Source organism: Tuber melanosporum (genome assembly GCF_000151645.1).
Source record: "Tuber melanosporum whole genome shotgun sequence assembly, scaffold_98, strain Mel28".
In the NCBI taxonomy this organism is placed as follows: Eukaryota; Fungi; Ascomycota; class Pezizomycetes; order Pezizales; family Tuberaceae; genus Tuber; species Tuber melanosporum.
Window position 1 is genome coordinate 354,205 of NW_003299148.1, and position 13,680 is coordinate 367,884.

The following is a 13,680-nucleotide window of genomic DNA, read 5'->3' on the forward strand; positions in this document are numbered from 1 at the left end:
GCCATACTCGAGTATATCTTACATCAACTACCTTCACTATGATCTCAACGATATCTCGGTGCGCTCGAACTCCAGGATGGCAGTTGGCCGCTGCAAATTCAATTCGGACACAACCATTCACTGCAAAGGTATGCAATCAGCGCGAACGATTTATCCTGCTTTGTTTTAACTTGTGATGCATTAAGGCTCCACGTTTCAATGAGAAACCGCTTGAGCAACCCAATGAGCAGTCCAGCGAGCAGTCCAACGAGCGACCCAACGAACGGCCCGGCGGGCCATCCGCCCCCACCATGGTGCGACCGACGCTTCGGCGAATCATGTTACCTCTTGATCGAGCTGGGCGAACAGCGTCGGCGGATGTGATAGCATGCATCAATGAAGAGGAAATGGAGGAAATCCTGTTAGGCCGTACAAGATACCTGTACCGAAAATTCTTCTTCCATGAGTACACAAGACATGTCTGGCTGTATGTCAAGAGGCCGGTTGGAAAGCTCGCTTATGTCGCAGAGATCGGGGGCTGCAGGCGTGTTCCTGAAGAATTGGAGATGTTGCCCTATTACACAAATAAGAGGATGGAAAGCTTGCGTGAGGCTAGGGCTGCCGACAAAATGGGGACGATCAGCCGTGGTGCCGGGGAGGGTGCTGTTGATGGGAGAATCGAGGCTCTTCCCAACATAACCTACTACGCTGGGAATCTCAGGAGGTCTGAGTTACCGGGCCTCCCGAGGTATGCTTTCTTGATACGCAATCTCTGGGAGATAGTGTGGCCTACGCATGGGATTACTTGCGAGGAGCTGTGGGAAAAGGGATTTTTGCAGTCCCCGCCACCTCCGAAATATATCAATGCCCGGGATCGTATGTTGTCGTACCTACCGTTGGCGAAGCAGAGGAAGTTGTTTTGAGGACATAGATTTGGTATCGTGGTACTTGCGGTGGAACCAAATGGGATATGGGGTTGTTTTCAATTGCTTCTTTTTTCTTGATGTATCCGTCGTTAGACCTGTCATTCGGTTTTTAAAAGTTTCGAGGTCATGGCCGAATGTAGAGCAACTTGTAAAATAGAGCGAATCTCCCCTTCCCCACTGGAAATGCGGTCAAAAAAGAACCTTAATATCACACATCGCACAACTGGGCAAACAGTTCTACTGCAAGGGAATTTCTTCCTTCAAGACTACCGGTAATGCTGGAATAACTATTTTTTTGGGGGAAGGGTGAAGGTGGAATGGATGCAATCCACATATGCGGCATATCCCTCCCTCGTTCTTGTAGGATTTAGTCTACCTCAACGCGGAATATGAACTGGATCTTGTCTCGCTAGCATCGACATCGCATGTCGGGATGTGGGGCTTGGATGGTTGGGTGCAGCTGGATTTCAGCCAGGGGTCAGCTCGAGCAAGCGTTGCTGCAGCAACACCAACAACTCACCCGAACACACAACCCTGCGTTTCTCCCCCTCTTCTCCATTGAGCTCTCTCAGCCGTCCCTCTATTAATTTGCGTGATCAACCTTTTGATTTAGTCACCATCCTCTCCTCCGTTCATATTTCTTGAGGTCTCCTAATAACGAGGATCCTAAAGCCCAATCGGTCTATAAGTTCGCTTCTACATAATGGACGTCCCCTCTTCCCCACGTCGCCTCCCTCCTCGAAACCCCACACAATCCTCCTCCTCGCCACCAAAACATACCACCGAGATTTCTCCTTTAGCACCCCCACCACCGCTTCATACCCGCTCCAATAATGAATCATGGGACCCACAGCCATCTTCTGAGGAGTTTACTACCCCTTCATCCTCCCCGTCAAAGGGGAACACAGCACTGGTAGAGGTGTTTGACAGATCCCTCCAGCTCACACCTAGTTCTTCGCCTACAAAACCGCAAGCAGTGCCTTCTAAGAGGATGCTCCAGGCAATTGATGAGGATGGAAACGGAGGTGGCGCGGGTGTCGTGCGAATGGATGGCGAGAAGCCAAGTAGGAAGCACAATAAAGAAAATGCGCCACCTTTCTCCAGGGCAACAGAAGTTTCGCAGCGGGGCAATGCAAGCCCGGGATTACAGAGATCGCATGCCCAGAGCAGACGGACTTATGATCCGTTCAGAGATATGACTATCAACGAGATTGAGAAACTGTCCAAACCGCAGGTTAAAAGGTTGAAGGACGTTGCCCATTTGTGTTAGTACCACCCTAATTGCGTTTCGCATGGATAGGAAATTAATTGCAACCGACGGAACCAGACTTCTATGACTACTATTACAACTTAGTTACCTATGTTCACACACGGCGAAAGCGCACGGAGGACTGGAAAGCCCAGCATGAGAACCTCAGTACCGAAGAGATCAAGCCGGCGTGGTCGCGATTTGCCGGACGGGAACGTGTTGCTCTCCGGAAACGCCGTACAAGACTGCGCAAGGGCGATTTTCAGGTATTGACACAGGTTGGACAGGGTGGTTATGGTCAGGTTTTCCTTGCAGAACACAAGGAGACTAAGGAAGTATGCGCTTTGAAAGTCATGAGCAAGAAACTTCTCTTTAAATTGGATGAAATCAGACACGTCTTGACCGAGCGGGATATCTTGACAGCTGCCAAAAGTGATTGGCTGGTGAAATTGCTCTACGCATTCCAGGATGACGATAGCATCTATCTTGCCATGGTATGTGTGCAACTCCAATCCAATGATTTTACTCAATGTTGACCAAAGAATGACAGGAATACGTTCCTGGTGGTGACTTCCGTACCTTATTAAACAATACCGGTGTCTTGCACTTTAACCATGCCCGTTTCTACATTGCTGAGATGTTCGCCTCAGTCAATGCTCTCCACGACTTGGGTTATATTCATCGTGACTTGAAGCCTGAGAATTTTCTTATCGACTCCTCTGGGCATATTAAATTGACAGACTTTGGACTAAGTGCTGGAAAACTAAGTCCGGACAGAATGGAAAGTATGAAGATGCGGCTCGATCAGGTTAAAGACATGGATATCCCTGAGAGGTCAACAATGGAGAGAAGGAGGGCCTATAAGACGTTGAGGGAAACTGACGTTAACTATGTGAGTTTTTGACATCTCTTGCATAAGCTGTACTTTCTTTTCTTTTCGAATTAAACTAACATCAGAACCTCAGGCAAAATCAGTAGTTGGAAGTCCAGATTATATGGCCCCAGAGGTCTTGAGAGGCACAGAAGAGTATGACTTTACCGTCGACTATTGGTCACTTGGCTGCATGCTTTACGAAGCGTTGGCTGGATATCCGCCATTTGCCGGGGCGACGGTACAAGAAACCTGGCACAACCTCAAGCACTGGAAAAAGGTGTTGCATAAACCCGAGTACGAGAACCCAAATTATTACCTTTCCAAGCGTACCTGGGATCTCATAATTCAGTAAGTCTCCGAAACCAACCAACCTTCCATTCGTGATACTAATGAGGATTGAATGCAATAGTCTTGTTGCATCTCGGGATCAGAGGTTCCAAGACTTCAAATCTGTTCAATCGCACAGCTATTTCTCAGAAGTGAACTGGAGCGATCTCCGTGCAAAAGAACCACCTTTTGTGCCCGAGCTTGACAGTGATAGGGATGCTGGATACTTTGATGATTTCAGTAATGAAGCCGACATGGCCAAATACAAAGAGGTCCATGACAAACAAACTGCACTGGAGAACATGGAGGAGAGGAAGGACTCCATGAGTAAAATCGCATTTGTCGGCTTCACATTCAAGTATAACTCCTTTCTCTAACAGCTGGAGCTGATATATCGGGCTAACAGCTGCCGACAGACACAAGAAGCCGAATCTTGAAGGCCTTGGGGGATATAATAATAAAGGGGACGGACAGTTTGGAACAATTTTCTAAACTGCGAGTGCTGGCGCTCTGTTTATATTCTTTCTGATGCTTGGCTAATGGCTATGATGGGTTTAATGGAGCATTGGAGGCGAATTTTATTTATTCATGCGGTTTAAGGCGAGGATGGGTCACGGATGCTTTTGAGTACAGCACTGCAATGCCTTGTGAGGCATACCCTAATACCCAAGTTCGCAATCATAATACGTTCTATGAGCCTATGATAAATTACCGTATTCCGGACTACTTTTGCTATTGCCCCAGGTTTGCTATACTCGCGCGGCCGGGTTGAAGTTGAACATTTTGTACCGGTATCGGAGTTGCCACCCCAGCTCTCTGACCTCAATCCGGCCGCACGAGTGCTCGTACAATAAAGGTTTCCAAGAATGGTCTACCGTCGGAAATAAGCTTAAATTGATAACGTCGAGACTTTTAGGATGAATATGATGTTCCAAAAAGGTGGGTAGACGGGGGCTCTAGATACGATGATAGCTGTGTCAGAGTACAAGTAAATTACTCGTAGACTATTCCCATGCCATGACCTTTGATCCAAAAAATACTGGTATTCCACTCCCCAATCATTCAATCACTCCTATTATTATTATTATTATTATTATTATTATTATTATTATTATTATTTACAATGTCTTTCAATCTATTTCGCCCTCCCCCCATGACAATTCCCTATCCTCTACATATAACTCCATAACCTACCACGATTTGCTTCACATGGGCGTAAAGGCCTAGATACTCCCATCGCAAATCAGGCCAACTATATTACCCCGAATCCGAACGAATCCGAACGAAAGAGCCTCCCGGGCCGCTACCGGTAAATAAAATGCTTCTCCGCTACCACGACGTACCGGTCCGCGCAGCCGATGTTTGGTATGATACAGTACTGTGCTATAAATTAATTGCTGGGTTGGGCGGGTGGTATGATAGATTCAAGCCGGGATAGGACCAAGGCTGTTGAATCCTGTAGTCTAATGCCTCTATTCCGTGGGGGTGAAGAAGAGTTATTAAGGTCTGGAAGAGGAGAAGTTTATCTTGTTCAAGCGTGCTGTAGGATAAGGGTTTTTTTTTTTTTTTTTTTTTTTCGATGATGGTAAGAACTCGAAGGTCAAAAATGTTAATGTATTATTATACAATATTAACAATACAAATCGTTCACCTGTTCACCCAACTCAAAATGAAATAAAAAGTATTGCAGGAGAAATCAACCAGGATTCAGAATTGAGTGAACTCCAGCCCTGTAGATGGGTATTATTTTAAATCTTTATAACCACTTTTCAATACTGATAGAATAGAGAGAGGAATTGCGGGATATGACGGCCCTTGGTTCTGGTTGGAACCACTTCCGTATCGTAATTTTTCCACGCGAGTAGGGGGTGCTTTAGGCGCTGGTTGGTGGGTTTGAACCTAGGGACGTGGCGGCGTGGATAGGGAAGAGGATTGGGTGGTGAGAGTTCTCGATGCTGGATGTGATAAAATGATGGTGAATGGCGTTTAGGTTTCAAGATGGAGCTTATTGTACTACGTACTGTTTTTTTTAATGAAGAATCATGACGCTACAAGAGCTACATAATTATCAAAATCTATCCACAAGAAATAACCCCCCCCTTTTTTTTGTTCAACGCACCCATCCTCTTTATTTTTTGGTAGTGTCACCGATCACGACCCATCACTCTGCATTTTGGGCGAGTTTGTCTTGGGTGTCTTTTGCACTGATGCCCACCGCAACTTCAACTGTTTCCTGCGGCTTGGCATCACCGTCGGCAACCTTCTTCTCCGCAGTGGTTTTCTTATCCTTGGGAACATATCCGGTTCCAATCTTCTTTTCCTTTTTCTTCTTAATCTTAACCTCATCTGGGTAAGCTAGTTTTGCAACCGTCCTGAATTCCTCGTCCTGTTCAAAGTCCCTCCTAATCGGGGCGAGTAGTTTGTTAAGGGCTTCTTCGACTCCCGTCTTTAGGTCCATCGGGGATAGCTATGATTCTATTAGCCGTGCTTCGATAGCAAACCTCATAGGAATAAGCAAACCTTGTCCTCTTGGTAATCCTTCTTAAGCTCCACGACGGAGGAGTAAGTGACCGGTCCACCCCACCTTTCATCCCTGGGCACGACAAACTTCCCTTCCCCCTTCTCATCCGCCAACTCTGCAATGGGAAAAAGCACATACTCCACGAACGAGATAACCCCATTCCCCTCCACCTCCGAGGGAGCGCAATGCGACTTTCTCAACTTATTCCTGACAACCTCCTCACCATCCAACAAGTCAATCTTGGAATTCGGATCAGAAGCGCTCATCTTGCCTCCAGCCAAGCCGGGGACCATAGGATTCATCAGATGCGCCCTTTCCTTGAACCCGATCCCGGGCAAATTCTCAGCCGCAAGTGTGAATATCTTTCTCTGATCCACGCCGCCAAACTGCGCGTCGACGCCCAAGTGCTCCTCGTCGAGCGCCTGCATGAGCGGGTAAATCAGGCCGCTTAGCAAAGGGCTTGCAACCTGCTTGACCACTTCCGCACCCGCCTTCTTCGCGTCGTGCTCGGTAACGATAGAGCTGAGGCGGAACAAGTCCATAACGTACGCGGCCCCCTTCTGGTACGAGGACCCGAGCACGAAGCGTAGCTTCTCAATCGGGACCCCGATGGCTCGCAAGACGGACTTTATGACTAGTTCGTAGTACTTTGCCCGGTGCGTCACTAGCTCCAGAGGGGCTTTTAGGTTGTCCAGGAATGCGTGGATGTCTGCTAGCAGAACTGTGACTTCGCAGCCTGCGCGCAGGAAGTGAGCGAGCTTCACCATCGGTACGAAGTACCCGCAGTGCGGACGGCCTGTTGGCGCAGTACCCCAGTAGATCTTTAGGGGGCGGTTCTCGGCCAGCACGGATTTAATGATGTTTGGCTTTAGAACTTCTTGTAGGTTACTGGTTATCAGGTCGTATTTTTCGTGTGGGGTGAGGTCAATGGTGGTAGTGGTGGACGCCATTTTGACGATGGGCTTGTTTGTTTTCGTTTTATGGGGTAGATGGTCTGATCGTGAGAGGGGCGCAAACGGGTGGGTAGCCAGGAGTTTGAAGAGAAGCAAGCGAGTGCGAGGGGTGGGTTGGGTTGGGTCGGTTTTTGGTGTTTGAGGTTCAATTTGACCCCGCATGAGTCAGCATGTCCCCCTCCCGCGTCATCTTTCCTCACTCGATACAACACAGGCAGAAGTACACTTTAATTGTGTTGGAAGATCGCATCCAATCGCAGGAAGAGCAAGGTCCTGTTTGGCATGTCAGAAAAACTCAGCTTTTCCTCAGTTTTTCTGAATGTAAATGCAAGAAAAACAGTTCTTCTGACTTGCCAAACAGGGCCTAAATTGTTTTATGCTACAATGAAAACAGCACTGGCGACCCTGTTATCACCTCAGCTAATTCTTATCCGGAGAGACCAAGAGATTAAATCATATATCAATTGCTAAAAGCACCACTCTATGCAAGATTCCAGAGCCCACGCATCAGGGAAAGATTGATTTGTAATGGAATACGGAAAAAAACTGCACTCCCGTTCTCACGACCTCCATCTATTCCTCGTAGAATTTTCAGCCGTAAGCGCCAAGCTTAGGTGGTGGTGTTGGTGGCTTTTTTCGCAATTTCGCTCATAACAGGATTTTCTTTCTCCTGCTTCTTCAAGCTCTGATAGTGTCTACTCAAACCATCAGCTTCCATAATCACCCACCTAAACTCGCCGAATACTCACAGCCCAATACGCCCCAATTGGACGCTCCCGACACCGGCCAAAAAGAAGTTAACAGCGGCCAACCTGTTTATAATTAGCGGCTATTTTGTAATTTATATCCCGGGGTGAAAGAAGTAGACAGACGGGATGTTCTTCGGGTGGATTATTAGACACCATCTAGTCCAAATAGATCCTGTGCAGAAGAGAGCGACGTTCTGAGTGACGGAAAGAGATTCGACGGGACGATAGAAGTCGCTGGCCCCAGCAATGACAAGACCCCACTAGTTTCTCATTAATTCAATTAGGTAAAGGCCCCGGGAGCACGAGGTGATACCTTGAGGATAGGAGCCTATGCATCACACAATATATTAGCTGACGAAACTTGCAACAATAGAAGGGGCCGCCAAAGGAAGTCAAGAAAGAAATACCCAAAAATGGACAGTTCTCGGGTTGAAAGCTGGGTTCAGCACTTTCGCTGCTTGGGCTGGTGCTTGAGCGGCCATGTTGATTGTTATTTGTCGGGGGGTTTGATTCCGCTGCGGTTGAAATTGTCAACTCTGTGTCTCGCTCGGTTTGTTCCCGAACCTTGGCCACTGATCTTCCCGGGTAAAGATAAGATCTTGGACTTGATGACTCAGCGAGATAAATTGCGCGGGCCGCCACAAACTCCAATTCACCGGATAAAACCATCAATTCCGAACAACCACTGCAACACCATGGCTGCACGACTCGCATTTGGAAATTCACTGAAGGAACTGCGCTTCCTGTTCTGTCAGACGGGGGAAGGGAGCGCTGCTGTTAGGTTTGTTTGAACTTTTCGAAACGGATGGGTAGGGGGAATGGGAGCTGATGAGGTGGGGTAGAGCGTTCGTACGGAAGTCGTACCCGCTTATGAAGAAACATAATCCTCATACGCCGATATTGATTCGTGAGGCTTTGGGTACTCCTCCAAGGGTATTCGCGAGATACGGTGTGTACCCCTGCCGAACCGAGGAGTGAGGAAGTTAGTATGGAAGGCTCACGAACATGTAGAATTCGGTAAAGAGAAGCAAGAGAGTCTGGCCGGTTTGTTGCACTCCCGTCTACGGTTATGGAGGTAAGGGCTAATACAACAGCCATAGGATTGTCGGACAAGGAGATCGAAGCAAAGGTTTCAGCACTTGTCGAGGGCACTGCTTAGCGTTGGGGATGGGGAAATATAATAGTATTGTACAAATGGTGTCAAGCCTGACTTGGAGTATCTATATACTCGGAACATGCAGCAGATTATGCCGCATGATATGACGCTCTGCGAGAAAACTAACTTTGAACTTCGCCAAACCGATAATGCGCCCAGCTCATACTCATCTCTGGTAATGTCCACAACTGAACCGCTTTATCATCTCCAGCAGCCCCAGAAGCGATATGCACGGGGAGCAAGTGCTCGAAGGTGGGGTGCGCCCTTCTGGCATCACTCCTATGGAGAAGTTCTGCCAGTTTTGTCTTGCGTTCCTCGCCCGAGTTGACATTTGTCACTGCCTCTTTTATTGCTTCGTTGAAAGGAATAATGTAATCCGGCAGCGTACCGGACATGGCCGCGGATCGGAGGTCACTGAGTCCGTCATTAGAATTGGGGGGAAAGCCGGAGTAAAGGAGCACACTACCGGAGATTATGAACTGCCATCCCAGATCCAATAATAACCACCCCTTCGTCCCGGAGTTTGGAAACCGCCCTTCCGAGGGCATAATGCATATTAGGATCCTCCTGACCAAACAACGAAACCTGCACCAAAGGAACTCCCAGCGGATTCTCCTCCGGTCCAAACACTACCGGGGTCAGTCAGCCGAACCACTATCATACTTTCCCGTTGTGTCCGGATCGAGATCGGGAGAGTACTATACATACTACAGGTAAACGGAGCAAAAACCCCATGATCAAGCCCCCGCTTCACCCCCCCACTCTCAATTCCGGCCTCCTTAAGCAACCCCAAAACCTTCTCTGCAAGCTCCTGAGACCCCACGTTCGGATACTTTTGCTTGTAGTAATGATCCGGAAAGCCATGGAAATCGTATACCAAATCTATGAACTCCGCGGTATTGACCTCAACCTTGCTCCCCGCTGCCGCCGCCGCTTGCCAATGGGCCGAGAAAACCACGACAGCCTTCGGTTTGACCTTTGTAGTGATTTCCTTCCCAATCTTTTGAAATTGGTGGAAGGCTGGGTGCTCGACTTCGTACATTATGTTGGGCTTCTCCCCCATAAACAAACAGAGAGTTAGCAAGAGTAAATATGTAATAACATAACATATTTTGGAATGGGTGGGCAACGAACACCTCCGTGAGAAACAAAGTATACGGGTGTACGCCCCGTAGCAGCGGTGGTTGCGGATGCAGGGGCAGCCATGGTATCTTTTCTAGTAGCACAAGATGAAGTGGCTCTAGAGATCTTTCGCAGAGTGCGTTGCGCCAGGTTTGGTCGTGTTGCCATAACGAGTAGAGTATATGATATCGACCGGAGTAGTAAGTATGATAATAGGAGGGGGGACAGGGTCGGAATGGAATTTCGAAATATGAGGAAGGGTTTTTGGAAGGTTTTATGGTGGCAAATATAGGAGTGTAGGATGTTTGTTCTTCGCACTTGTCGGCGGGGTCGATACCCGTAGGAGCACAATTAGCGTAAGAATCTCGAATGAATGCTAACTTCCTCTGGTAAGGTCTGGTATTATTATCATTTCTAATGCCTTTCGGGGGGGGGCTGACCTGCACATCTTTTTGCTACACTCTTCGCCCCCCTTCTAAAGAGGGGGGGGGGATCAAGGAAGGGAGGAAGGATATTTTGGATTACGATAATCTACCTGGTACAAGGTCCCAATGATACCAGGTTTCGTCTTGAAAGTATCATAGTGGGTTTCACGTGATGTATAAGTTGCATCTTACGAATCTTGTTGTGGGAAGTTAGTAATTCACTGTTGAGGTCTGATTGGGTTTGTAAGCCAGACTATTGTACAATACTGGTATCATACGAGGTTGGGGGCCAAAATGACGAGCACCGTTATCATAAGGGGTTTTTATTTTTTTATTATCATATTAAAAACAGCCATATTCATGACCTTCCAACTGCTGATCCGGTGAAAGCAATCCAAAGCTACTCGTAAAATCTTCCCTCTATATACGAAATACCCCCCCCCCCTGAATTTCATTTTCCGGCACTTTAGAACATTGTATCATAGGCAGACTAGCTGGGAGAGCGGTCGAGCAGGCTATGGTGTGTAACTGTACTGCACTGTACTGTGCTTGTAGGTTCCATTATATACCCTTCTCACATCATTGGGACTTGTAAACAGACATTATTTACGAACTCGAACCTAATGAGCCAGATCGCCGTAATATCATGTTATAAAACTAAGGTCTGTAGATTCTAAACTTCAAAAAGTTAAACCGATGCAGAAACACCATAAATGAAAAATGCAAAACAAAGGAAATCCCATGTCCAACTGTCCAAACGACTATATATACAACATGACGAGGAGCCATCACGAAGTTCCTTCCCTACCTCCAGCCGAATCTCTCCAATCTCTAACCAGACTAGGCACTAAAGTATTGAACAAAAAGAGACGCCCCGGTATCACAAAACACAAAGTAAAAGTACCCTCCCGCATCCTTCGCCGTGAATTTAGCAGTATGATATCACGTTTGATTGGAGATGGACCTCTTCCCAAGAGCACCCTCTAGTTCCCCCTCGCCTTCGAATCCCATTCTGAGCGCTGCATCGGCCGGCGCTATGCAGGCTACGGATGCGCCGGTTGATTGCTCCAATGGGAGAGCGAAGCATTCCAATGGCGCTGCGCAGTCGACTACCTTGGCGTACTTGCCGTCGCCGCCGCAGGTGTGGAAGTCACCGGCGATGCAAGCGTGGAGTTGGGCGGGGTTCTTGGGATCGCAAGGAGAGCTGGTGGTCAGAGCTGCAAACTTCTTGTTCAGGGCAATGGCGAGGGCGGTGTTGTTGTTGTTTGCGGATGATGGGGGTTGGGTGCTAGAGGGTGGTCGGCTTGCTGGTTGAGAGGTGGTTGGAGCGGCAGAAGTAGTCGAGACAGCAGAAGTAGTAGGAGTGGTAGGCGGAGGAGGCTGGGCGGATGCGGTCACAGTAACAGTAGCAGTAACAGTGGCAGGTGGGCTAGGCTTCTCATCGGATGAGCTTGGAGGCTGAGGCTGAGGCTGGGTTGGGCGAACGAACCTGCGACTACTGGTGAAAGTCGATGAACCAGAGGAGACCGGCACAGATGAATCCGGAGCAGAAGTAGCCCCGGAGGAGACTGGCACAGACGAACCTGGTGCAGGAGAGGCCGAAGCAGACGGGACTGGAGTCCCCTGACTCGGCCCCGGTGTATCTTTCGGCGGTCTCCTGAAGCTCCTAGTTCCTGGCACACTTGTAGTTGTGCTCACGAGAGAACTCGATGATGCCGAAGTTGTCCTAGTGCCCACGGGGAGTCTCAGGGAGGACGAAGGTTCAGCGATGGAAGCGGAAGACGGCACGCTAGTTGCGGGTGGCTTTGATGCTACAATACGACTGAAGGATTTGGTGGTTGTTGGTGGCTGGTTGCTAAGTAGCGAGAAGTCCTCACGGGGTTTTCTAACACCTGTCAGAACTTGTCCCAAAGAGTTAATGCATTGAACAGAGGTACAGTACTCACAATGCAGGATTATTCTGAAGAGGCCCAGCTACAGCTGCACGCAGTTGTAACACTATTAAAAAAACCGAAGCAATAGCAACCTTCATAATGGACCGAAAAGGAAAAAAAAAAATGAAAAAAATGAAGAAAGGAAAAAAAGAGGAATGATAATCTCAAGAAGAGGAACAAGAAATCTGACGATAGTGAAATACCCAGCGAGACCGATACCGAAGGAGCATAAATACCGGCATTCGAGGGAAATCCAGCGGATATATATATAAATCCCCAAAACAATTCCTATTTATTCCCCCCAAGATCTAGAGCGACCCCATATCGCAAGCGTATCATCACGCCCCGCCGTCTTTTACAATAATCTCCAGTCGTCACTCGCAAACCCCCCACCCGTTGAAACTTTTTTCCCCCGCGTGGCGTTCAATAATAGTTAATTTCCGACAGGAAGGTACCCGATTGGACGGTTCAAAGCAGGTTAACCGCGCGGTGCTGAAACGAGAACCTACTCGAGTACTGTACTAGTAGACATCGTTACACCTATTTTTGCCCTTCCTTCCCAAACAAGGGGAAATGGTGCGAGTGCGATAAATTAAATTAATTTCGCCCAAACAGAGTAAAATAAATTTTCAAAAGCGTATCGTATGGGGAAGGATCGGGTAGCGCGGATACCGGTACTGGGTTGGTTTGAGTTTTGGTGTGAGTTTGTCTTGGGGGGGGGTCTAATTTTGATGCTCTTCCTGGAGGGAGAAGTCCCTTTCCCCGGTTGTGGCGGTGGTAGATTGCTCTGTGCCTGTCGCCTGGCTCTATCGACTGGAAATGGGGGCAAGATCTTGGATACAGTCGTGCCTCGTCATCGGTTAAGCATCCGAGCAACTGTATCAGAACTGTATGAGCACGAACTTGGCGACAAAAGAAACTGACTCCCATCTAGATTTGCATACTTGTGCAAAATGCACAAGCCTAGCAGTTTAGTCAGCCACCGCAAAGGTACAAAACAAGACTTCCTCCCCCAAGGAGCAGTCCGGTGGAAGTGGATCGCAGAGAGTTTGACTTATAGGGTTGCGATTTTTTTCTCCCTGTTCTGCTGAATACTTGCCGTGACTGATTGAAGCATGGTTCCCATGTGGAATGCCCATTCAAATTTACCCGTTGTGGCAGTGTTTTCGGTCTTGCCCTTTAGAGCTCTAGAGTTCTAGCACTCAGAATTTTTGGAGTGGTTTTTTTTTTAAAATGGCCTTCAACTATGTGACTTCCCATGTCGGGGCGCTATCTAAAATATTCGCTTGATTTTTCCAAGGTTATAGTGGTATCGTGAGAATAGGAGCCGTCGGGAATGCGCACTGTATAATAATTATTATCGTGATACCGAAAACGGTTTCTATTGTCGCCTCATACAGTGCGTCCCAGCAACGCACCACGGTATCTGGTCCCAGCAGGGCACACCAAGGCCGCCATTAAGCGT

The 13,680-nt window shown here is 48.0% G+C and overlaps 6 protein-coding genes; 3 read left to right on the top strand and 3 right to left on the bottom strand.

Moving 5' to 3' along the window:
* Positions 1-4: 4 nt before the first annotated feature.
* GSTUM_00012223001 (uncharacterized protein) lies at positions 5-1,105 on the top strand. XM_002842427.2 has 3 exons: positions 5-128; positions 186-727; positions 763-1,105. The coding sequence occupies exons 1-3, from the start codon at positions 39-41 to the stop codon at positions 908-910; spliced, it is 780 nt and encodes a 259-aa protein (XP_002842473.1). The 5' UTR covers positions 5-38; the 3' UTR covers positions 911-1,105.
* A 503-nt stretch (positions 1,106-1,608) lies between these two features.
* Positions 1,609-3,732, top strand: GSTUM_00012224001 (uncharacterized protein; the record flags this gene model as incomplete). The annotated part of the gene is made up of 5 exons (XM_002842428.1): positions 1,609-2,170; positions 2,233-2,648; positions 2,705-3,046; positions 3,120-3,376; positions 3,438-3,732. The coding sequence occupies 5 exons, from the start codon at positions 1,609-1,611 to the stop codon at positions 3,730-3,732; spliced, it is 1,872 nt and encodes a 623-aa protein (XP_002842474.1).
* Positions 3,733-5,516: 1,784 nt separating this feature from the next.
* On the bottom strand, positions 5,517-6,937 carry GSTUM_00012225001 (uncharacterized protein; the record flags this gene model as incomplete). XM_002842429.2 has 2 exons in its annotated part: positions 5,876-6,937; positions 5,517-5,822 (listed from the first exon to the last, which is right to left on the bottom strand). Exons 1-2 carry the CDS (start codon positions 6,824-6,826, stop codon positions 5,517-5,519), a joined length of 1,257 nt encoding a protein of 418 aa, XP_002842475.1. The 5' UTR covers positions 6,827-6,937.
* A 322-nt stretch (positions 6,938-7,259) lies between these two features.
* On the bottom strand, positions 7,260-8,117 carry GSTUM_00012227001 (uncharacterized protein). XM_002842430.2 has 5 exons: positions 7,986-8,117; positions 7,892-7,906; positions 7,702-7,838; positions 7,579-7,641; positions 7,260-7,524 (listed from the first exon to the last, which is right to left on the bottom strand). The coding sequence occupies exons 1-5, from the start codon at positions 8,058-8,060 to the stop codon at positions 7,440-7,442; spliced, it is 375 nt and encodes a 124-aa protein (XP_002842476.1). The 5' UTR covers positions 8,061-8,117; the 3' UTR covers positions 7,260-7,439.
* Positions 8,118-8,273: 156 nt separating this feature from the next.
* On the top strand, positions 8,274-8,556 carry GSTUM_00012228001 (uncharacterized protein; the record flags this gene model as incomplete). The annotated part of the gene is made up of 2 exons (XM_002842431.1): positions 8,274-8,359; positions 8,421-8,556. The coding sequence occupies 2 exons, from the start codon at positions 8,274-8,276 to the stop codon at positions 8,554-8,556; spliced, it is 222 nt and encodes a 73-aa protein (XP_002842477.1).
* A 183-nt stretch (positions 8,557-8,739) lies between these two features.
* Positions 8,740-10,122, bottom strand: GSTUM_00012229001 (uncharacterized protein). XM_002842432.2 has 4 exons: positions 9,869-10,122; positions 9,443-9,785; positions 9,201-9,363; positions 8,740-9,148 (listed from the first exon to the last, which is right to left on the bottom strand). The coding sequence occupies exons 1-4, from the start codon at positions 10,022-10,024 to the stop codon at positions 8,857-8,859; spliced, it is 954 nt and encodes a 317-aa protein (XP_002842478.1). The 5' UTR covers positions 10,025-10,122; the 3' UTR covers positions 8,740-8,856.
* Positions 10,123-13,680: the final 3,558 nt, after the last annotated feature.